Source organism: Lynx rufus, unplaced genomic scaffold, assembly GCF_022079265.1.
Source record: "Lynx rufus isolate CCGP_SWC_20201006 ecotype Redwood Valley unplaced genomic scaffold, mLynRuf1.p SCAF_5, whole genome shotgun sequence".
NCBI classification, from domain to species: Eukaryota; Metazoa; Chordata; class Mammalia; order Carnivora; family Felidae; genus Lynx; species Lynx rufus.
Genome location: NW_025814867.1, coordinates 90448297 through 90472742, shown reverse-complemented (window position 1 = coordinate 90472742; position 24446 = coordinate 90448297). Strand labels below are relative to the sequence as shown.

General features: G+C 47.4%; 1 protein-coding gene across 2 annotated transcripts in view; it reads right to left on the bottom strand.

Moving 5' to 3' along the window:
* SEMA5B (semaphorin 5B) overlaps positions 1 to 19987 on the bottom strand; it is a 39158-nt gene extending 19171 nt beyond the window's left edge. Inside the window, exons 1-3 of one of the 2 annotated variants that reach the window (XM_047099994.1) lie at positions 19831 to 19987; positions 14567 to 14666; positions 9630 to 9675 (exon numbers count right to left, since the gene is read on the bottom strand). In XM_047099994.1, coding sequence (XP_046955950.1) covers positions 9630 to 9675; positions 14567 to 14666; positions 19831 to 19984 — 300 coding nt within the window. In that variant the 5' untranslated portion in view covers positions 19985 to 19987. The remainder of the gene's footprint in view (positions 1 to 9629; positions 9676 to 14566; positions 14667 to 19830) is intronic. The other variant, XM_047099993.1, reaches the window with a different exon arrangement.
* Between the last annotated feature and the right edge of the window lie 4459 nt (positions 19988 to 24446).

Sequence of the window (24446 nt, the reverse complement as noted above, 5' to 3'; positions counted from 1 at the left end):
CTATTTATTTTTTTCTTTTTAAAAAAATTTATTGATTTATTTTGAGAGAGAGAGAGAGAGAGAGCAAGCGCATGCAAGTGGGGGAGGGGCAAAGAAAGAGGGAGAGAGAGAATCCCAAGAAGACTCTGCACTGTCAGCGCAGAGCCCAATGCGGGGCTTGAACTCACAAAGCATGAGATCATGACCTGAGCCGAAGTTGGACGCTTAACCAACTGAGCCACCCAGGCGACCCTGGGATCCCTATTTCTTAATTGCTACCTCTCTTCCAGATTCTGTGCTGTCTGCTTCCCTTCTTGTTTCCCTTGTAGTATCACTCGTGCTCTATTACGGGATGCACCATGGGGGTGCTAGGGGACAGAGTTTTCACTCAGGGCCTCATGTTTCCAAGTGTCCATGGGATTAGGAGAGGGCTATTCCCCACCTGGGAACCCCTCTGCCCCTTCACCTATTCTGTCTCCACTTCCCTCCCAGCCTCTGAAGAGCATCTGGAAGGAAGATTGCTACCCTCCAGGTCCAGGCAATGTCAACAGCCCTGGTGTGTGGCTCATTATATATTTCTGGGTCACATGTATAAACATGAACTGCCTACCTGTCCTAGGAGAGGGAGCCTTGAGCAAGCAGGTCTTCCATCCAAACAGGGGGGAAAAAACCCCATCTGCTTTTCATTTCTCACAGAGCTTCTTCTAGCCGTGAAGTCCCTGCCTGCAGAGCTCCAGGGTTGGGGTGTGGAGGGGGGTTGCCTGAAGAGGGAGCAGCAGGCTGCAATCCACCCACAGCTCTGAGATGGCTGCTTTGTGGGGCAGAGGGAGGGCTGGCTCCAGCAGACCCTGGATTCAGGAGCCGGGGGGCAAGTTGGTCATGCCTCCATCAGACCTTTGAGCAGGCTGGGCTCACCCTGCCATGCCGGGCCTGGAGCTCAGGCAGGCCTCTGCTCCCAGACCTTGAAGGAGGGCCCATGACCCTGGCATCTGGCCACAGAGCCATGAGGTTTATCTGGACAGGAACAATGGAGCCATTGTCACCCTCTGGACCCCATCAGCTCCCTGGCTGAGCCTGATGTGAGAAGAGGGACATAAACAAGCAACTTCAGGGCCTTTGGGGCCAGAAAAGAGCAGTGACCCATAGACACTGTAGATGTCCAGGCTTAAGACTCTGGACAGTGGATAGCTGTTGGGGTGTGGGGGGGTGCTGGTGGTGGGCAAAGGGGCCTTGCTCATAAGGGGGTGAGATTTCCATTGGGTGGGTGGGTGGGGCAGTTGTACAAATGTACAAATGTACAAATGAAAAGCAGACACCCAGACAGGCTCTGTGCCAGGGACTGACACACCTCTCTTGGATCTTCACTGCAGCCGCTAAAACATTTAGACTTCTGCTCATTTTACAGGTGAGGAAAATAAAGTTCAGAGAAGTTGAACAACTTGCCCAAGGTCACAAAGCTAGTAAGCAGCAGACCCAAGATGCAAACCCAGATAGCTGACACCAGAGCTGAGCTCTCTCCGTTACATCCTGCAGCTTCTCACAGTGAATAGATTTCTCAAACCCAAAGTTAGAACATATGGCCTGTAAAGAATATGTATATTTATAATGATAACAGCACAGAACAGGCTTGTTTGAGTCATTTTTAAAATTTTTATTTTATTTAAAAAATTATTTATATCAAAGTAATGATAAAAAAAAGAGTAATGATGCACAGAGTTGAAAAAGTTAGAGGATATGAAAAAATTATTTTAAAAAAACCCCAACAACTCACTCCTCCTCCGCCCCAATCCCATTTCCTAAGGACAACTTCTTTCAATGCTTTTAGCTGCTTCTCTCTGTGTGTGTCTTTTAATCCAATTTCTTGAAAATATGTATCAAACTCAGACTTTTTCTTCTTACTTCCTGTTAATGGCGGTGAAGATTTTTCCCACTCACCCATCCCATTCTCCCCCCACCTTAAAGCACACATACATTTCCCTTCTTCTCATCCTCCCACTATAATTATGTAATATTAAACTAATTTAATATATTAATATAATTATTTAATTTTAAATTAAAATCATCAGTATTTACATTATTATGAATATATAAAAATTGTTCACTACTACCAGTCAGTACCCTGGATTTCACTGAATGTAAGACACCATTGATTGTAATATGAAACACCAAGAAAGAAAATATGCTGCCAATCAAATCCTTTATTGCTTAAATTTTTAATGTAAACTTATTCAAAATGCTCTTACTGAGACCTACAATTTTTATCACCTATCAATCTTATGAGTACAACAAAGAAAAATGTAAGCAAAATTAATTATTCCAAAACCTTCTTTGAATTCAGAGTTCACCTCTTCTGAATCACTTTTCTCTTTGGTTGTCAGTGCTCATTTGTTTTGTTTGTTTGCTTGTTTTAGAGTATCATTTTTTGAACCACCCAGGGTTTCAGTGATACCACAGTTCTTAAAGAATATTCCACTCTGGTCTCCAGAGTTTTCTTCCAAGCTATTGTTCCCATTCTGCAAGTTTGGATGCTGATACTCTCTTGATCTTACCAGAAGGTATCCACAGAAGGTTTTCCAAAAAAACCAGGACTCAAATTCCCTCCTCATATGATCCTGAAATGTTAATGTGTGCTGTTACCGGAATACCAGGAATGATGACCAAGTTATTGGTCAATGTCCAACAGCTGCTACAAATCCTTCTCGATATCATTTATTAAATGTAAACACAAATGGTTCTGATCATCTATTCAGTCCCATCCTCTTTCTTCTGCCCCTAGGCTCCAGCCTCCTGCCCCATTGTGGACTGGTTGCTCCTGGGGCTTCCCTGCTTGGCTGTTATCCTGGGACTTACCTTCTCTCCTCTCCTTTTCACTGAATCCTATGTCTCCCAATTTTTTGATTTACTTGCTTATTTTGGTAAAACACATCTCCACTATCTTCCTAAGAAAAGGAACATGATAGATCAATTTTTAAAAATTCATTGGGGCACATGGGTAGCTCAGTGGGTTAAACATCAAACTCTTGATATTGGCTCAGGTCATGATCTCATGGTTCATGAGATTGAGCCCCACGATAGGCTCTGCACTGTCAGTGCAGAGTCTGCTTGGGATTCCCTCTCTCCCTCTCTCTCTCTGCCCCTCCCCCACATGCATGGGAGTGTGCATGCTCTCTCTCTCAAAATAAACGTTAAAAATTTTTTTAAAAAGATAAAAATTTTTGCATGTCTGATTCATTTTATCTCCATGCTTGATTGATAGCTTTGATACAGAATTCTAGGTTAAAAATAATTTTCACTCAGAATTTTAAAGGCATTCATTCCCCCACTGTTTTCTAGATTCCAGTGTTGCGATTGAGAAGTCTGATATAATTCTTATTCCCCAACTTTTCTAGTTTTTTCTTTTTCTTTAGGCTCTAGAAACTTTTTGGATCTTCTCTTTCATTACAATATCCTGAATTTTCCAACTGAGGTGTCTTAGTACATGACCTTTTTGGGAACTCACTCAGCCCTTTCAGTGTGAAGCCTCATCCTCCATGCTGGCAGATTTTCTTATGTTATTTCATCCTTAATTTCTTCCTCAACTTTTCCTCTGTTCTCTTTTTTGTAACTCTTATGAATCCAACCAAGTGATGGCCGTTGTGCATTGATCCTCTAATATTCTGTTATTTCTCTCCTGTTCGTGATTTCTTATTTTTTTCTTGTTCTAATTTCAGGGAGATTTTTATTCAACTTCATCTTATATTCTTCAATTCGATTTTTATTTCCCCAATCACATTTTTAGTATATTAAAAAATATATTTTTATATATCAGAAGATTCAATGAGTTTTTTCTAATTACTTTTTAAGATGTTTTCTTATATTTCTCTAATTGTCCCTGCACCTTTCTTCATTCCTTCTGCTTGTTTGTTTTGATCTTTCTCTTTCACTTTATAGGCTTTTTTTTTCAAATGTCTAGTGATTTGGGGCTATTTGTTTGTATTTAAAATAAATCAACTAACCATTTCCCACTGAAAGGAACCGGCATCTTAGAGTAATGGCTGACTCCGGGTCTGAGGTTAGGAAATGTACAAGGTGAGCCTGGAGCATCTCTTCACACCAAATAGCAAGGATGCAACCAAAGGCAAAAGGGCCATCATGTCAAAGGACCCAGGAACCAACCTGAAGAGGCTTTGTCCTGGAAGAGATGGCATAGCCATGAAAGATAAGTGCAATGGACTGAGACACATCAATAGTGTTTAAAGCCATTCTGAGTTTGTAATAATAATAATAATAAAAGAATAAGATTAATTGATCATCACAGACACTAGGAAAACAGCTCATTCTTTGAAAGGTGGTAGATAAAGGAAGAGTATCAAACATTTACCCTGCTTTTCCTATACGACTCTATCATTGGGTAACCAAATAGGAGATGAGAAGTTTTTCTTTGTAGAAGTCCAACTAATACAATGTAACCCCCACAACATTAATGGATCTGGGAAACAATCATCAATGGCTGCTAACATTTAAAAAAAAACACAGAGAAAATCATATACAACATACCTCCTAAAAAAAAGTACACAAAACACTTATGAAGTAACCTTGCTGGAATCTAAACTGAATAAAGTCTTTAGATCTAGCATCAATTTACAGATGATACAGAGAATAGTGGAACATGTTAAGATGTACCACTTGGATTGCAATCATAAAAATCTGGACTGTGGAAAACACTATTGGACAAATGACCAGGTTTCTTCAGTAAATAAATTGCATAAAGACAGAAAGAAGAGAAACATTGTTCTAGCACCATACCCCGTTAGTGTCCTTCAGCTTTCTTGGAGTCTCCAAATTTGGAGACTCACCAGTTGGCTCTTTAGAGTAAGGGTCTTAGTCTCTCTTTGTTGGGGAAGGGGTGAAATGGATGAAGGGATTGCTGTGTAGGATGGGATAGAATCCCTGGATTACAGTCTCTCAATTTAGACAATTTCAACTGCCCCCCCCCACCTTATACCTCATCTTCACATTCCACAATACCCAACATCCCAACTTCTAAGCCCTTCTGGGGGCTGGGATCAGTTTGCTTCTCTGCCATATTTTCCTCTGTAAACTGTTCTGTTCTGTTCTGCCTAGTCAATTATGACTATCCATCCACTTTCCATCTCCCTAAAATATGTTTAATCTCTTCTCCATTAATGTCTCTTTTGTTCTCTCTGTCATTGTGGACCTATACCTTTTAAAATTCCTCACTGTCCTTTTAGTGGGGTTTTGTGAAGGAGTAGAGATATACATGTATGATCAATCAATCTGCCATGCATAAAGCTTTAAACTAGGACTGTCCCAGAAATTCTAATACGGCAACCTCCAGTAACAGAGTAACTGTATGGTTTTCTGCTACGGGAGAGAGCAGGCAAGACGGCCAGGGCCTGGATAATCTCCTTGCAGACCCAGCAAGTTCCTTGGACACCAGCGACAATGGCTGATCATTAAAACATTTTCTGAGCATTAGGTCCACCATTCAGCAGAGAGTTTAGATTTCAAATAACTTGAGAGCTGCCAGACCAGCTTGGAGAATGTAGAGATAACTAGAAGAGAGCTCAGAATCAGCTTCACTGTCTGCCAAGGCCCAACAAAGCCCCACGTGTATCCTGATGGGGTATGTGTAGAAAAAGTCCGTGTTTCTGCACTTCCAGGACATCTAGCAGCCCAAGATCATGAATCCATTGCAATTAGGCCTCCAGACACATCATTCCCTGAACTACTCTGGCAAAGGCCAGAAAATTGCCAAATCCAGGATAGCTCATCACACAGCAACCCCCCGACACTGTTGACCACTCGCCACCTTTTCTTTCTCCAAACCAGTTCAGGTTACACTGATAAATAACCATCACAGAGGAGCTGATTTTATTTCCCCTTCCTGACCGCAAGCAGCAGTAAACACACACACACACACACACACACACACACACACACACAGGTATGCACGCGTTCATGCACTGCCCTCTGTGCTGCTACCTGTATCTCACCTCTTGTGCTTGGAGAATTGGGAAGGAGGCTGGGTATTTAGATTTTCCTGAAGGAATAGTAGTTTACATAAACTGTTTAATAGGGGTTAGGCACTTAGAAGTCCTTTTAATGGACACTGGGTTGCATAAACTGTTTGTATTTAGATTTTTTTAAAGGGATGTTAATTATTTAAGCTATCAATAAAGCATTGTTAAATCCTTCCTTGGAGTCAGTGGATCATTTGGCTGTAACTTAGAGTTACCGCCTTGCACCCCCAGGAAGTATGGACAGTAGAGGAAGCTGGCTTGGAGGGCTGGGTCCTACCTCCTCCTGACACTGGTGGTCAGCTCTTGGTTAGCACTTGGTTTCTGTAAGCAATTGTGATAGCAGATGCTGAGGACTGAAAGCTTATGAGCAGGAACCCCAAAGCCCCAAATAGGGCAATGGAAGGGCACTTGCGGAGGCCAGGCTTCTGTGGTAAAAGTCAAGGCTTTCTCACCAGGTCAGATGATAGACCAGGGGGCCTGAGCCGGGGGTTCACCTCCAGTCTGCCCAGGAATGCTGGACAGCCCACTCTAACTTCTCTCCCTTTCCTTCCCCTTTGTGGTCAGATGGTAGTCCACTATGGTAGGGATGTGGACATGAAATCCTCTCCTTATTCTGTCATGGAAAAATCTAGTCTAGACTCCTGAGATCAGGCCCCAAAGAGACATCTTGGGAAGGTGGTGAAACCAATTCCTAGTGTACCTGTGGCTGGTTGGCAGCAACCTTCAGAGAAGCCCCTGCAGCTGAGCCGTTGCTCCAAGTGCGAGTTATGGGGTTAGCATAAGATATCTTCCCACGGCAGAGGCCAGCTCAACACAGAGAGGTTTGAACCAAATGTCAGGCCTCATCATCAAGCCAGAGAGTCCTAACATCTGATAAGGTATGGGACCCGGGAACTGTGGGCCAACTGTCAGAAGCCAAACCAGGCAGGCAGCACCTACAGAAAAGGCATTGACATCCTAGAGAAGCGGTTCCTAAATTTGGCTGCGTGCTGTAAGCACCTGGGAGCTTTAAAAAATCCCAGTGCCGGGGCGCCTGGGTGGCTCAGTTGGTTAAGCATCGATTTCAGCTCAGGTCATGACCTCACAGTTTGTGAGTTCAAGTCCCACATCAGGCTCTTTGCTGACAGCTCAGAGCCTGGAGCCTGCTTCAGATTCTGTGTCTCCCTCTCTCTCTGCTCCTCCCTCGCTCATGCTCTGTCTCTCTCTGTCTCTCAAAAATAAATTAACGTTTAAAAAAAAATTTTTTTTAAATTCCCGGTGCCCAGATGCACCTCAGACTGATCAAGTCAGAATCTCTGAGGTTGGGACCAAGCATCAGTGTTTTTCAAATCTCTCCTGGTGATTCTACTGGGCAACCAAGGCAGAACTACTGCCAAGAGCCAGGCTAGCTTCATTCCCAACCTGATTTATGCTACCCAGCTTTGTAAGCCAGAGCCCTGGATGGCACCACCATGGGCCAAGCCTTTGGCCGAGCCCCCCAGAGCTGCTAACTTCCCTTCCTCCTTCATGCAAAAGACAGTGTGCCTGATGCGCCCTGGAGCTGTTTGATGTCGTGACCCTGTGTGTTTCCATCACCTGCAGATCTTCCTCCCTCTTCTCTCCATCCCCACCCCCTGCCTTAGTTCAGTTTTCCCCATCATTCACCTGAGCTATTGCAGTGGCCTCCAAACAGGCTCCCCTGACTAACCCATTCTCTGCACCAGGCCAGGTGCAAAGTGGTCTCTCTCTTTTCCCAGGCCTCATCTCCCACCCTTTTCCCACTCACACCCAATGATCCTGCCACCAGGTCCCTCAGTGCTCCATGCTATTTCACACCTCTGTGTCCCCTCCTGAGCTGCCTAGAAAATCCCCATCCTTCAAGCTCCAGGCCAAGGGCAGTTTTCCGAGAAGGCTTTGCAGACCATGCTGAGCCTGATGGGTTTCTAGTGCCTCTGGTGCCACCAGTGCCACCACTGAACCTAGACTTCACCCCTCCCTGCATGCTTTGCACGGCATCTGTTTCTCTTTCTCTCTGGGACCACTTTACTGCTCCTAGAAGATCTTCACTTGCAGACCTTGGGAACCTAACAAAAAGCCGACTGCCTGAGCTCAAGGTAGGACCCCTGCCCGGGTCCACTTCCTCTCACCCACTTTGAACCACCTCTGCGCCCACTTTCCCCAGGCCCTGACCTGCTGCGCTTGGCAACTTGGTTTCATTTTCTGTGGATGTCAATTGGTAAGTAGGCTCTAGATGGGCTGCTTGTGATCAAGCTGGCAGGTCACTTAGGCTGCTCTAGCCCAGGCCCCAAGATCATGCCACAGAAATCCCATCCAGGACAGGGAATCCTTTGTGATCTCATCTGCTTATTCCTCGAGGCCAGGGACTAAGCCTTATTCAACTTTGGATCTCAAATGCCTAGTACCATGCCTCCAACCAGACCCAGCCTTCTGTAGGTACTCAGTAAATGTTAATTGGGTGAGTAGTTGGATGAATGGATGGCAGCTTGGCTGGTAAGGGTAAGGACTGAAGGATAGATGGAGCCATAAATGAATGAATGGTGTTTCCTTTCTATTTGCCCTAGTTCCTCCCTTCTGATGGTCAGACCTTTTCTGCTCCCTTATAACTCCCCTCTGGCAGTCAGCTGCAATGGCCCATGGGGGTATACACCCAGGTGCAGCTAGAAAAGGTCAGACCGGAATGTCACAACAGCTCACCAAGGAGGTGTCCCCTTGCCCGAATGCCATTTGCAGTGAAACTGTACCCCAAACCGTCCAGCACCTGACTGCCTCCTTTAACCATTCTGTAATTAGGTTAGATGCATCACTCACCATCTTTTCTTGGCTATACAGTGAGCCCTAGAGGTCAGAGACTCTGCTTGTCTTACAACCCCTCCTCCCCCAGCTCAGATCTGATGCACAACAAATACTCAAGCCTCCTAGACACAAGAACGGAGGCTTTCCCCTCATTGAGGAAGAGATGGACTTCTTTCATCTAGAAAGTTCCGCCTCTGCAGAGATGGTTTGGCATCTGTTTCTCAATCTGGGATAAATGTTCTGGATCAAGGAGTCCCATTAAAATGCCTCCTAGAGCACTTAGGGAATTATGCTTGGGGAGTCCTTCTTGGCAGCAGATAATAAATCAATCACAGTCCAGTGAAAATGCTGAGTTAGAATGGGATCACTCAGGCCAAGCTAAAAAAGGAACCAGGGATACCCTTTCTCTTGAGGCCAAAACTCAGTCCTTTCTGTAAGACTTAGAATGACCAACCAGTCCAGTTTGCCCAATCCTCTCCCAGATTTAGCACCTAAAGTCCTGCATCCCGAGACCCCTCAGTCTCAGGCACACAAGGCCAGTTGGTCATTCTCACTTGGGTGCTCCTTCTCTCCCCTCGTCAGCAGTTCCCCTGCACAATGCAGGAGCCCCATGTGTGCCTCCATGTTTATGTGGGTGACCCTCACTTCCAAATACCTTCCTGGCTGTTAGACCTGGAAGCCAGCGTGAGTCCATGGCCAGTGAAAAGAGCATGGGGCTCCTGTTTTCAACCATAGGGGCTGAATTCTGAACCTTGCTCCCTGTGCTACCCCAGCCCCAGCTCCCAAATACCGGGGAAATCACAAAGAAAGGGAAGGGAAGGGAGGCAAATGTACCTGAAGGAGGGAAACATTGGCAAGGCTGAGTCTGAAGAGGTAGTTCCTGTGAAAACAGAGACAAGAATCATAAATCAAGCTGGTTCTGCAGGCAGGTCCCCAGGAAGCAGCTTCCCGGCTCCAGCTTCATAAGGTGCCAGGACAGGGTGCAGACTGCAGAGGGCCTGTGGTGGGTCAACCCCCTGGGAGAGTTTTATCTCCATTGGCTCTGTTAACCCTCACAGAAACTCCATGAGTGGAGAGGGAAAACTGCATTTACAGATGAGGAAACAGGTTGGCCAAGTCATAGACAGTAAGTGAAGGAGTTGGGATTCACGCCCAGACTTGTCTGCTCCTGAAGCCCACACCGTCCCTGCTCCCTGGCTGTCCTGGCAGGTCCAGGGAGCAGCCCCACCACCTTCCTCCCAGCCAGAGAGCCCACTTCTGTTAAACGTGATGCCTCATGGAGCTCCTGCAGGAGCCTAAACACACCATCTCCTTCCTTCCACCCAGACCCACTCCTGTCTGACTCCCCTCCTCAGACAGACCAGCCATCTCTCCTAACACCATGCCTGGGGCCCCCGGAGTCCTGTCTGCCTCCTCATCTCCCGCAGCCCCTGCCTGTGGTGACTCTGGATCTGACCTTCCCACGATCCCCTCCCTGGATCACCCTGTCCGCTTTTGCCCCAGTGGCCCCCTCAGCGCCCCCACGATTCCTCTCCTGCGCCCCCCCAGCCCACACGGGGCTGCCAGCCTCATCTGCCTCAAATACTGTTTTCATCACATTAGCCTCCTGCTCAAAAACCTTAAATAAAGAAACGTGTCCACACAAAAACCTGCACATGGATGTTTATAGCAGCATTATTCACAATTGCTCAAACTTGGAAGCAACCAAGAAGCCTTTCAGCAGGTGAATGGATAAATACACTGTGGTGTATCCAGATAATAGAATATTATTCAGAGCAAAAAGGAAATGAGCTATCAAGTCATGAAAAGACATGGAGGAAACTTAGATGCATAATACTAAGTGAAAGAAGCCAATCTGAAAAGGCTACACACTGTATGATTCCAATTATATGACATTTTGGGAAAGGCAAAACTATGAAGACAGTAAGAGATCAGTGGTTGAGGGGAGGGAGGATGAACAGGTGGAGCACAGGATTTTTAGGGCAGTGAACCTCCTCTGTATGACGCTGTAACACTGGATACATGTCATTATACCTTTGTCCGAACTCCCAGAATGTACAACACTAAGAGACCATAATATAAACTATAGATATGGGGTGATAATGATGTATGTGTCAATGCAGTTCTTCAACGACAACAAATGTACCCCTCTGGTGGTGGAGGCTATGGGAGCAGGAGACACATGGGAAACACGTGTACCTTCTTATCAAGTCTGCTGTCAGCCTAGAAATGCTCTAAAAATAATATAGTCGTAATTTTTAAAAAGGCCTTAAATAGCAGTGATAATGATACTACTACCTCAGTTAGTCACCCATCGAGTACTCACAGCGTCGGACACTGAGGAAATTGCTTTGCCTGGACTCTGGAGCCACAAGCCCACTATCACTATGCACAGACTTGGAGGGGGACAGGGCCACAGTCAACACCCCACACAAAAGTGGCTGCAGGCTCACAGAGTAGACCCTGCAGCGGAGGCAGGGAGAATCCCAGCTTGGCTACTTTCTGGGGACATTGTGGGGGCCTCAGTGTCTGTGTCTGTAAAATGGAGAAACTAACGCCGTCTTTCTCATTTCACAGGACAGTGGAGACAGGGGATGGTGTGGTGCATGTTAAAAGGCTTTATTAATATCAAACAGATGTAAAGTCTTGGTTTTCCCTAAGAATTTTTTTTCTCTCCTTCTAACATTTTCTTTTAGCCATTCCCCTTTTGGTTCCTGAGGTTTTTAGGAATAATTGCTTTAGAACATTCTGGCCTACCTCGGCTGTACTGAGAAGAGAATTGAAGGGAAACGCTGTGGAGTGGGCCAGGAGGAGATGGGGGGTGGAGGGGTCCCTGTTGAATGAATCCAGGGGCCTGAAGGAGACACTTCAGCCTGGAGGCTTCTTGTCCCCAGCTCTGGCTCCAGGCCCAGCCGCCGCTTAGCTTCTTTGCCGTTCTGGGGCCGGACAGGCCTCGCCATTGACCTTGGCTGCAGGCCTCCACTGTCCCTCCCCAGCCCCCTGCCCTGCAGAGCTTCCCCACCCCCTCCCTCCTGGCCTGAGAACAGATGGACTCGGACTCTGCCCCAGCTGTCTGCTCAGGTAACAGAGGCATCTGCTCACAGCTTTAAAAAATTAGGGGAAACATTGCATCACTTTATTAATTTTTATCCCATCAAAGATCGTTTATCACAGCAATGTAGTCTGCTCCTCTGGGAGACGAGAACAGAGAGAAATCTCTTCAGCCTGACCTGCCCCTAAATCCCCTATGGAACAAGGCAGGGTATAAATAAATAAAAAATATCCCCAGCTGAATTCCAGAGACCTAGGGGGTCAGAAAGAAGAGGGAGAATGTCAGGCAGAAGGACAGGAGGAAGGAAAGTTCTCTTTCCCTAGAGAACGGGGGAGAAGAAACTGAGGAACCACTTCATTTGCTGTGAGGGGTGCAAGGCACCATGTCCTGCCTGACTGTCCCCTGTCTCTGAGGACACAGCCAGGCTCAAAACGCCAGGAAAAGGCATGCCTGTTGTGTGGGGAAGCCCCAGAGTGTGTCCGAAACAGCAGCGAGAACACAGGCAGGCGGCCTAACCCTTCTGAGCTTCAGTTTCCTAATCCATACAGTAGGGATAATTACAGAACCCTCTGCCCGGCGTTCATGTGAAGGTTAGGTGATTTATTACATGCCTGATTTACTATATGCTTTAGATGCTTTACTACATATATGATACATAAAATAGTGCCTGGCACATGGCTGGCACAGAAAGACCGGCAGTTTTCAAAATGTGTCCACAAGGTTCAGAGCAGAGGCATCAGTGGTATCCTTTTGGGTTTAAAGAAGTACAGCTGTGAGACTGGCAGGACCTGAATAAGGGAGAAGGATGGTCTCAATGTCAGCTTCCTAACTGCAATGCACTGTCATTATGCAAGATGTCACCACTGGGGGAAGCTGGGTGAAGGGTATGTGGACTGACTTCCTACAACTGCATGGAAATCCATAATTATCTGAAAATAAAAAGTAAAACCATTACAGCTGACCCTTGAACAACTCCAGTTTGTTCTACACACAGATTTCTTTTCAATACCATACTGTAAATGTGTTTGCTCTTTCTTATGATTCTCTTAATAACACTTTTTTCCTTAGCTTATTTTGTTGTAAGAACACATTATATAATACATATACAAAATACGTGTTCATCGACCATTTATGTTATCAGTAAGGCTTCCAACCAACAGTAGGCTTTGAGTAGTTAGGCTTGGGGAGCCAAAAGTTATAGGTAGATTTTCAACTGCACGGAAGGGGAGGGAGGTCAGTGCCCTTAACCCCCCATGTTGTTCAAGGGTTAACGGTATTTTATTTGCTGGGAAAAATAAAGCCTATACCCTTGTATATTTGCGTAAGCACAGATTACCTCTGGGAGGACACATTCTCGTCACAGGATCTGCCTCCAAGAAGGCGTCCAGTTTGGTGTGTGTGTGTGTCTTTCATTGTATATTCTTTTGTACTTTTTGAATGTTTTACCATGACACATTCATATCACTGATGCAAAATAATTAGTTAATTAAAAAAATGCTTTCAGCCCTGGCTTCACAACAGTCCTGAGAGGTTGGCAACACAGAAGACTGGAAGCCAGACTTTACAGATGGTTCAGAGGTCAGTATCCTAAGAGCAGTGCAGCTCCTCTGGTCTTTGTCCAGAGCTCTGCTTGGCTTGCTTCCTTTTCATAATGTAAATAGGGGGTGGGTACACTCTGGAAAACCTGAAGGTCAAGGTTGGTAAGCCACGCAGGATAGCCTGGTGTTGCCCAACCTAGTGGCCACCCTCCCCCACCTTCAGACCTGCTGAATCTGAACATCTGGGGTGGAGAGCTTCTGAAAAACACCAGTGCAGTCGAAGGTGATAAGGGACTGGCAGAAAAAAACTCTAGCCCAGAGGTAAGGAGACAGGAGTTCTAGCCCCATCCTCTGTTGTTGTCTTGTTCAATGGGATCTTGGGAAGGTCAATTCCCCTCTCCTGTCCCTTGCCTCCTCATGTTGAAATTGAAGGCAGTTAGATTAGACTAGTGATTTTCAAACCTAGGAGTCCTCAGACTCACCTGGAGGGCTTGCTAAAACACATTGCTGGGCCCCACCCCCAGGGTTTCTGATTCAGCAGGCCTGGGGTGGGGCCCAAGAATTTACATTTCTAACAAGTTCCTGGTGCTGTTGGTACCACTGGTCTAGGGATCACTCTCTGAGACCCACTGGAGTAAACCATCTCTAAGCTCCCTTCTCTACTAGAGCTAAGAGTCTACAATTTTGTAAGGTCTCCACAAGCCCTCCCTAGAGCCAGAATAGTGAGGCTAAACAAGATTAGGCAACAGGGAGGGAAGTGAGGTGCTTCATACAAGAAGGCCATGGCCTGAGTCCAGCATCCCAGGTGCAGGCAGCCAGCCAGCCAGCAGGGGGCTCTTGGGCACCTTCCCTGCATGGAGCTCTCAGGGAGGACTTTGCCTGGGCAGTCCAGGAAGCAGGGTAGGGATGCGGGGTAGAAGGTGGCCAGCAGATGTTCCTGCTCTTGCAAATTACCAGCCACGGAATCTGGGGGTCTAGAGGTCACCCTCCTCCCCGCCTTGCTCCAACTAATGCTTCCTCTTGTGGGAGACAGACATTCAGATACAGAGAGGGCCTGGCAGAGAGGAACATGGGCCCAGGATGAGGGCCTGCCCATAGCGGGCTCATCCCAAATGACATTCCCTCCATCCAATCCTAAGCACACTACCCCTCGTGGCACCAACCCTCCTGCACCTCGTTACCTGGCTCCCACGATGAGCTGGTTCCTGGAGGGATCCAGAGCAAGCTGGGAGAAGTCTCGGGCTCCAGGGTAGGTGAAGTTGAAGACCCACGGCTTCAGATCTGGTGGAGGGAGAAGCAGGCCTTCCAGTTACTGTTGGACCAGCTGTGCCAGCACTGGACCCCACAATGAAAGGGCTAACATCAGCGATCGGTGAGGCGGAAGCAGTCTTGGCACCCCCTTAACCTGGGTTCCACTTGCCCCCTCTGTGAGCAGCCAGCTGGGGGAGAGGGGGTGGGGGTGTCGCCACTGTTCCTGCTATGTCCGCTATCTCAGAGAAGGGCTCCACCTAACCCCTAGCTGCCCAAAGGGAAAACTGTAATCATCCTTCCCTCCCCTAAACCCTCACCAGCACTTAAAAACACTCAGAAATCTTATCTGTCCCACTTCCAAGAAATCCATCCCTTTTGCCCTCTGTACCCTACCCCCATCCAAGCTAGTATCATCTCTTGCCTGGCCTGGAGCCAGGAGCATCCTATCTAACCTGGCCTCCACTCCTGCCCCTCTGGTCGGTCCATTTCCTACATAGCAACCAGAGCGATCTTTCTAAAATGCAAATCTGGTTTTGTCGCTCTGCAGCTTAGAACCCTTTAATAGCTCCCAGTTGACCCCAGAAAAAGTCTCAACTCTTATGAAGGCCTTTGGGCTCTGCACTGTCTTCCCAGTTTGGATGCCTGGCACATTAATTATTTAGTGCCACAGAAAGAATCATACTTCATATTTTACATTTCCCCTCAAACTACTGCTCCAGCCATACTAAACTAGAACACTGTGCAGATCTATCCCACCAGAGCCTGCAAACTTTGCCTTTCTGTTCTCCCTCAGTGGAACAGTTCCTGTTCAGCCCCATCCCCACCCTACCTCCTCCAAGAAGCCTTCCCTGACTCCCGAAAGCCTGGGTGAGGCCTCTACTTTACTGCCATCAAAGCCCCCATATTGCTGGGTGTATATCCCCATTGTTTTCCCTGGGGGGTAGGGAAGGCCTTGCTTCTTAGATCTCTAGGCTGTGTCCAGCACCTGGAAGGAATTGAGTGAATGCAGGATCAATCCACAATTCCCATCTGTACAAGAAGAACCAAGTTTTCAAACAAGCTTCCGTGGAGGTGGGAAACAGAAGGTGGGTTTATCCCTGTCTATCCCTGTCTCCAACGAAGGAGCTTCCCAGCCGAGGCCAAAGTCTTCCATGGAGATTGGTGGGCAGAAAGGAGATCTCACAGCCCTCTGGATGGATGGGGCAGTGGTCTGTGGAAGGTACGCCTGGGGATGGTACGTCAGGGTACGCTGACTTTCCCTCTTTCCCTTCCACTGGAGACCCACTTCTCCCATCCTGGTCCAGAACCCCTTAATAGCACTCCTCAGCCTCTGCCTCATAGATGGGAGGGAACTGACCAATAACGAGAGAGCTAGAGAACCATGGGGCAGAGAACTTTCATGCCAATGGAGAAAAAGATGAGGGGGGAATGTGAGGTCCGGTGCTTTCTCCCCACAGTCTATTAGCAACTGGCTCACAGAAGGCCCAGAGAAGTGCGTGCGTGCATGTGTGTGTGTGTGTGTGTGTGTGTGTAATCCAGGGGAAATAAATCATTGCTCATTATCCCTCCACTACAGAGTAAAAGCAGCCCTTCATTTCTGCACGACAAGCAAACACTTAATCGCTCCCTGGAGAACTTGAGGTTTTGTGAGTTGGATGTTTTTCAGAAAACTGTGATATGCATGATTAAAAAAAAGAAGAAGAAAGAAATTCTACAGCAAAATGTAACAAACCCCTTGGGTCTGCCTCTGTCCTCAGCAGGGGACTATAGGATAGCAAGAATTACCATGAAGTTGCAATGGCATTTGGGCAATATCGGTATAAGAAGTGGATCAGGAGTCGGGTAAGCTGGATTTTTAGTTGACCTCAGGGCCACACTCAGAAATCCTGGTAGAATAGTATACTACTTTATAGACTAAGCCAAGGACTCTCCTCCAGGAAGACTTCCTGGATCACAATCTCTCCACCCTGATTTTATTTTGCTCCATATTCTCTCTACCTTGTCTATTCTGTTCACAGTGTATTTTTTTGTCACTCTGAATGTGCTCAAGCCTGTTTTCTGTGGTGGGGGTGGGGAAGATATGGAGGGCTTGCCTGTCACCATCAGATGAGTGCTCCTCAATGGTAGCAACTGGGTCACCCTTTAGTTCCTTTTGTCCCCTCCGACAGGGGTCTTCCAGATGTGGGCAGCTGAACAGGGGAAGGGGTGGCATGACTGGTGTGCAGCAAACCAGGAGAAACTCCATGTGGGGACTTCTCAGCTCAGTCTTCACTCAGGCCCTTCCCTGGGGCAGGGAAGGGAAAGGAAGACGAAACAGGGTAGGAGATGTGAAGACAATGGGAGGCAGGGGCAGAGGAAGGAGTGGAGGGTGACGGCCGCTTCCAGTTTCTTGTAACTGACAAGGGCAAGGGGATAGGGGCGAGGGGGGAGAGAGGCAGGCGGGTGCAGCACGCTGATCCTGGGGGAGCTGTCTTGGGAAAGGAGCCAGCTTCCTCTTATTAAACAGGCAAACAGGACCAGAGGGAAACCTGTCTTTAAAACACCAAGCACGTTCTGAGCTCCGTGTGCAGGGAAGGCTTTGGACGGCGACTTTAACAGAAAAATGACATTCTCCATGACGCGCCTGTGATTTTAATTATAGTCAATTCAATTACCCAGTTTGTGGATTAACCACTGTCAGTGTTAACTCCATCCTGGCTTCTCCCTGCCTCCTAGAAATTCCATGCCGTGGCAGAAGGAATAACGTGCAGGCCAAAGAGAGACACAGGTGGGCCCCCCTTAAAAGAAGGAGAAAATTTAACCTTACAAGATGGAAAAACGCCTGCCAGACTCTGCAACTGGCAGGTCCTCTAGGGTATTTAGGGGTTATTCACAGATCAGCCAGGTGTCAGGGGAGAAGGCAACTCACAGCTACAGAGTTGGAAGCCTACTGATCAGTCAGAAATAAAATGTAACATCTGAGGGGATCCTGGAAGCTGGGGGTTGGCACTGGGCTGGGTTATATGGCAACCTCTCTGGAACGGCAGCATCACCCAGAACACAGTTCCCAACATGAATTGAGTCCCTGGTATGTGCTCACCAGTATTAAAGGGTGTGGGGAGACAAGAGGACCAGTCCTAGTGCAGGACCAACTGCACTGGCAGACCAAAGGGAGTGATCTTTAAGGAACAACAAGAGATACTCGAGTACCCAGAGGAAACTCTTACCTCTGAAGTCCCACAGCATCTAGCCCTGTCCTTGGTTCAAGTAGGGCCCAATAACAATTTGGTGAATGGATAGGAAAATCCAAAGCTGTCAGAACGGAGACCCAGGTGAGTGGAGGGGAGGCCAGGAGGGCTGGGGAAGAAAAGTAGAGATGATGCCACACTCTAGGGCTGTCAGTCTAGGATGACGGACATCTCTGCTTGCTGGGGCTAAGGGGATTCCTTAGTTACTCCATGACAATCTGAGCCTCATTCCTCCATTCTGAAAGAGGGTGGGGAAGGAGGTTATTTCATTCAAGTAATATACACCTTAAGATAAAAAATGGTGGGAATGAAGCCAGGCATTCAAGGAACACATCTTCCACCTCTCCATTACCCCTACCCGCCTATCTAGTTTGCTCCAGTACAGACCAGCCTGGCTGGGGGACAGAAATTCTCTTGCTCTCCTTCCGTTGTACCTGCCCCAAGAATCCACCAGGCCAACAGTGGCCTCCAGCAAAGCCCCTCAGAGGAAATGGTTCATTAGGAGTTGCCATGGGGCATCCAAGATGAGGATAGCCCTGAGAGTCCCTCTCCTTCTGTCCCGCACTTGGTCCTTCCCTTCAGTGACAGCCACCAGCACGCTGGGAGCCATCAGAAGTCTGAGAGTGTACGCGTGTTTTGTAGGCTTAAGGACATTGCTAATTTACTTTAATCCACTTAAGCCTTCAAAGCCTTGGATCCCAGCTCAAACAAGACAGCACTGAGAAGACAGCTGCAAATTCTCCTCCCGGAGGCAGGAGCCAGCCCACAGCTGGGAATCCCACACTTCCCAGCCGCCCAGCCTCCCCACCTTGCTAACCCCAACACCTATCCGTACCACCCCTCCTATTCCCCAAATCCCATGCCAGCCTCGCACTCAGGCATTTATTTTTCTGCTCTGGTTTCCATCTCTGCCCTCTCGATTAGCTGTGTGGAATCCCGAGGACGGCTCCTCACCCTCCTGCCCGTGGCACCTAGAAGGTGGAGCCCCGATCGCTCTGCCACGGGGAGTAGAAAGAGCACTGGGTGCCCAACGTGAAGGCCCGCCTCTGACAAGTCTCTCCCACCCTCTACACCTCAGCCCTCCCATTTGTAAAGGGAGGTGACAGTCCTTGCCTTGCCTCCTTGCCAGGGTACTTGTGATGAGGAAATAGGGCAGGTGTCTATCAGACTTAAGAACCTGGGGACCTCTGAAGCTACATCTGCAGATCCCAGTGTGAGCTGCCATGCAGGTGACGGATTCAGAAGTGCTGATGTGGCACCACCAGGGAGCCCCAAACTGGCCAACAGGTCATGGGAGAACATCCCGCATGTTCTGGTATTTATGTTTTGTTTTGGTTTTCTATTATCATCGACTGTATGTATTAATTTTAGAAACCCTTATTGAGAATTTATAGGCCTCTCAGAATATGCCCAGTGAGTCACAAATCCCAGTTTGGGAAACACTTTAACAGGACACTCTCATGCCCTCCCTTGACAGACAGAGGGAGTTATCAGTCACCAAGGACCCGTTTCCCTGTGGGTTCCCAGGGCCCTGAAGACAGGCATCTGCAACTGTCTTAGAGCAGAAGGAAGCCTTCCAGAGATCTCCAGGCACCTCCTAAGGAGTGAGTCATCTTCATTCTGGCCCCCCAACGAAGCTAAGAAATACTCATGCTTCCAGAAGAGCTAGAGCTGAGATGGCCGATGAACCCCTGTCCACTCTACCCAGAGTACCCGCAACCCCTCCTCCTAGCAGGAATGCCAGAGCAAGGCACCCTCCTCCTCCAGGTAAACATGGATGGAAGGCTTAAATAAATTGGAGACTAAAATCAGACCCCTCCAGCCCATGGCTACTCATCCTTCTAACATTTATCCCTAGGGGAACATCCCAGGACTTCCAACATCAAAGAGACCCTGCTCTTTGTTCAGGCCTAAGTCCTTCAAGGCACAGCCATTGCAAAAAGGACCGAGTGGGAAGTGGCTCTCACCTGCAAAGGCCACAGTGGGGTGTTCCCTCAGGGTGCACATCTGCTGCTCACTGCTAGGTTCAGTGACGACATCCTGGGAGCTGGACAGGTGGAACACCAGCAGTGTGAGGCTGGGCGGCAACAGGGTGACAGCCAGGGGTCCCAGGAACACCATCGTTGGGCCCCTCTGCAGTCCTAGCTCCGGAGGCAGGCAGGTAAGGTCTGCAATGCAAACATTGACTCTCACCACGAGCTCCCTCAGCAAGGCCCACTTCTCCCAGTTTCCTCCATGGTTGTTGGCAGGCCCACGGGCTGTGTTTGCTTGTTTAAATACATTTACATTTTACCTATGTTACTTATAGTTTGCTCTAGTAACACAGAGTTATAGATCATATCTGGAGAGCTAATTTCCCTTGCAATGGTATTCTGGATAAAACTGACAAATTATAGAGCTTTTTCTATTATGATCCCAAATGGCGTAAAATTAGTTTTAATGATAAAGGTGGTATCTAGGGATCTTAATAAGTGGAGCTAGGACACGTGGGTAGCCATTTGTAAAAAGATAAATTTGGATCCATAACCTACACCTTGTACTAGGAAAAATTCCAACTGGATAAAAGATTTAGGTGTTAAGAATAAAACCATAAAAATACTAGAAGAAAATGCGGGCAGAATTCTTTATAATTTTGGAATAAAGAACCGGGACTCAAAATCCAGAAGCTATTAAAGAAAAGATTGACATATTTAACTACATAAAAATTCAAACTTCTGCATGCCCCCCCCCAAACAAACACCAAACAAAATCAAAAGGCAAATGACAAACTGGAAAAAAATATTTGCATTACATATCACAGACAAGGGGCTAATATTCCTAATGTATAAATAATTCCTGGGAATCAAGAGGAAAAAGGTCAATAATACAGTACAAAATAGGCAAAGAATATATGTACAAATAGGGCTTAAAGATATGAATGACACTGGAGCACCTGGGTGGCTCAGTTGTTAAGTATCCGACTCTTTTTTTTTGTAACATTTATTTATTTTTGAGAGAGAGAGACACAGTGTGAGTGGGGGAGAGGCAGAGAGAAGGAGACACAGAATCCGAAGCAGGCTCCAGGCTCTGAGCTGCCAACACAGAGCCCAACGAGGGGCTCGAACCCACAAACCAGGAGATCATGACCTGAGTTGAAGTCAGACACTCAAGGCACTGAGCCACCCAGGTGCCTCAAGCATCTGACTCTTGATTTTAGCTCAGGTCACGATCTCAGAGTCATGCGATCTAGCCCTGCAGCCAGTTCGGTGTGGATGGAGCCTGCTTAAGATTCTCTCTGTCCCCCTCTCTCTGCCCCTCCACTGCTTGTGCATGTGTGCATGCGTTCTCTCTCTCTCTCTGTAAATAAATAAATACTTTAATTAATTAAGACGCTATTTTCACTCACAATAAGAACAATGCAGATTAAAACCTAGACTGAGCTACTACTGTTCACCTATGAGTTTAGCAAAATTCCAAGACAGATGACACTCTCAGCGAGGCTGTGGGGAAGGGGGCACTCTCATATACCATCGTGCAACAATGGTACAAGCCCTATGGAGAGGAATCTGGCAAAACGACAGAGGCATGTACCTTTTGATCTAATTTCTGCGAGTCTTAACCAGTGCTACTCAAAGTGCGGTCCGCAGATCAGTGTCAAATCCACAAACTGTGACAACTTCGTGGTAAGATAAATGCAGAAACTTGAGAGTGTTTAAAAATCTTTATAGTAATGTGACAGAGTAATTGTTATGTCTATTGGATCTAATAAAATTTGGAGGCTTGTATTTTTCATAGTTTTTTTGTCAATTCATTTCTCCAGTAATTCACTTTTATTGAATTTTATGTAAGTATCCATCTGCGACAGATTGTAAATTGAAATGTAAAACCTGCTCCTTCACCAGAGATAGTTGAGAAGCAAAAATAGACTAAACAGGCACCTGTACATGTGCCAGGTGATTTATGCACAAGATTACTCCTTGGGGGCATTCTTTGAAGTAACAGAAGACAGGAAACAACCAAACACCTAGCAACTGGAGACTGCTTGAATACGCGAGGGTGTATTTGTGTAACGGAATACTACACAGCTCTAGAAAAGAATGGGGATTTTTCCCTAGATTTCGATATGGAGAAATCTCCAGGTATAGTGACTGGAAAAAACCCGATGCAGAACAGGGTATTAGCTTGATACCTTTTGTGTAAAAAAGAAGGTGGAAATGAGAATACATATTTATAATTGCTGGTATGAGCATTAACAGACACTGGAAAAATAAACCCAAACTAATTTTAAATCAGGCTACCTATAAATAGCAAAATCATGACAGATGCTCCTTAATATATACCTTAAAAATTTTTTTTACATTTATTTATGTTTGAGAGACAGAGCACTAGTGGGGGATGAGGGGGGAGAGAGAGAGAGAGAGAGGGAGAGAGAGAGCAGGAGACACAGAATCCAAAGCAGGCTCCAAGCTCTGAGAGGTCAGCACAGAGCTCGATGCAGGGCTCAAACTCACAGACCATCAGATCATGACCTGAGCCGAAGTTGGACGCTTAATTGACTGAGCCACCCAGGTGTCCCAATATATACACCTTTTTATATTATTTTCACTTTTGACTATTAAATGTTTAATATCACCCATTCAATAAAAACCTCAAAAACTTTTTATTTTTTTAAAGTTTATTTATTTTGAGGTGGGGAGTGGGGAAGAGAGTAGGAGAGGGGCAGAGAGAGAGGGAGCCAGAAAATCCCAAGTAGGCTTTGCGCTGTCAGCTCAGAGTCAGATTTGGGGCTCGAACTCACAAACCCAGACTAGTTTTGGTTCCCTAAAACTTCTAATATGGGGCAGCACAACACTTCCTCTGGAGCTTGACTCAGACACTCTGAATCAGCTCCCACCTCCCTCCTTTCCTGGCCCATCCAACGTGTCACCCACCAAGCCTTGTTGACATCACATCCCTCACAGGTCCCTAACCCACCGATAGACCTCCTTGGTGACAGTCGTCATCTGTGAAATAAAAGGTTGGACTAGATCAGGGATTCCCTGCTGGAGGTGGGGACAAATCAGAACCCCTTCCACTGGAGGTGGGGTCCTGGGACCAGCAGGTGAGTGATTCCAAAGATGACTGTGACAAACCTCTGCAGGACTAGGGGCCCCTAGGGTTCCATTCCTCTCGAACACCCTTTGCTCCTAACCCCTCCTCTCTTCCTTTCCTACCACCACTACCTTACTCTAGGTCTGGAAAATGAGAGTAGGATGACTTCTTCTTGTCTGTTTCCTCACACTTGTGTGAGATGGGGTAACTCCTGTCATCGTGTTGCTGAGAGGCTTTGAGGAAATACCCCAGTGACTATACGGACGGTGCACCTGGAAGAGCTCCCTTCTCCCTTACCTGGCCTCATCCTGCATCCCAGGGGGCCTTAGTCTCTGGAGCACCTCTTGGTCCCCTCAGCCTCAGGTTCAAATGTGGAATTCTCTGTCCCTCCCCGGGAGAGGTTGGACACCCCTGCTAGTGGAAACCCTCTGGGAGGGAGCTTTGGCCCAGACATCCTCCCTGGAGTGACTTTCACATGGCCGCTCACGTGGCATTATTTCTGAGAGCTAAACTGGGTCTTTCCTGCTGCATGGGGCTGGCACTGCTATGGAATTTCCTCTTGCCCTTTGACACTTGTGCTGGATGCTTTCTATTTGTCCCTCTACTCTGCCCCTCCTCCGTGCTCAGTGCCTGGGCTGCAACAGGGGACTCCTTCCCTCTGTTTGGCCAGTGGGGACACTGGCGGAAGATGGGAGGAATGGGAGAGAGAGGAGGCAGCTGGGTGAGCAGCCGCATCCCCCCACAGAAGGTCAGAGTTAAGCTCCCCCCTCCTCTCTTTGCCTGGGGTGGTGCCAGCCCCTCATTATCGGCGGCAGGGTAGAGCCCAGTGAGCAGTCCCATATGGCTCCCAAACCCCTTCCCACACCTTCGTAAATAGTTCCTTTATTAAACTGCCCTCCCATTTCCCAGTTTGAGTGTGCCATCTGTTTCCGGTGGGGGGGGGGACCCTGACTGATATAACATCTCATTGGTGATATTTGATGCCTATGCAAATATCATCTTTTTAGACCTTAGCTGGGGCTTTTCCTCCATCGGCCATCAGCCCTTCATCTGAGGCGGTGTGACAGCCACCCTCCCCTCATTATTCCCAAGCCTCCCCTGGCCCCTGCCTCCCCCAGGAGCCAGGCCTTAAAGTACCTAATTTCCACAGCAGAAGCTCCACTCACATTATGGTTTTTATGTAAATATGTCCTCCCAAGTCCCTCCGGAATCAATAATTACTAGATTACCATCACCTGGTCCACCTGGGCCCCAGCACAGCATGCCTGCTCTTTAAGGAGAAGGGAAGGGAAGGGAACACAACATGTGGATGGGGGTGGGGAAGGACTGGGGGCAGGACCTAGATCCAGATCTGCTCCACTCAGGTGAGGGAGGAAAAAGGAATAGAGAGCCAGAGCAGTGGATGGACATGTACACAGCACACCGACCAGAAAGCCCCCAGAGAGAGACAGACTGAAGGCTAAGCAGGGAGGAGATAGGAACAGCCTTTATTCAGATGAGCATTCCAGTCCTT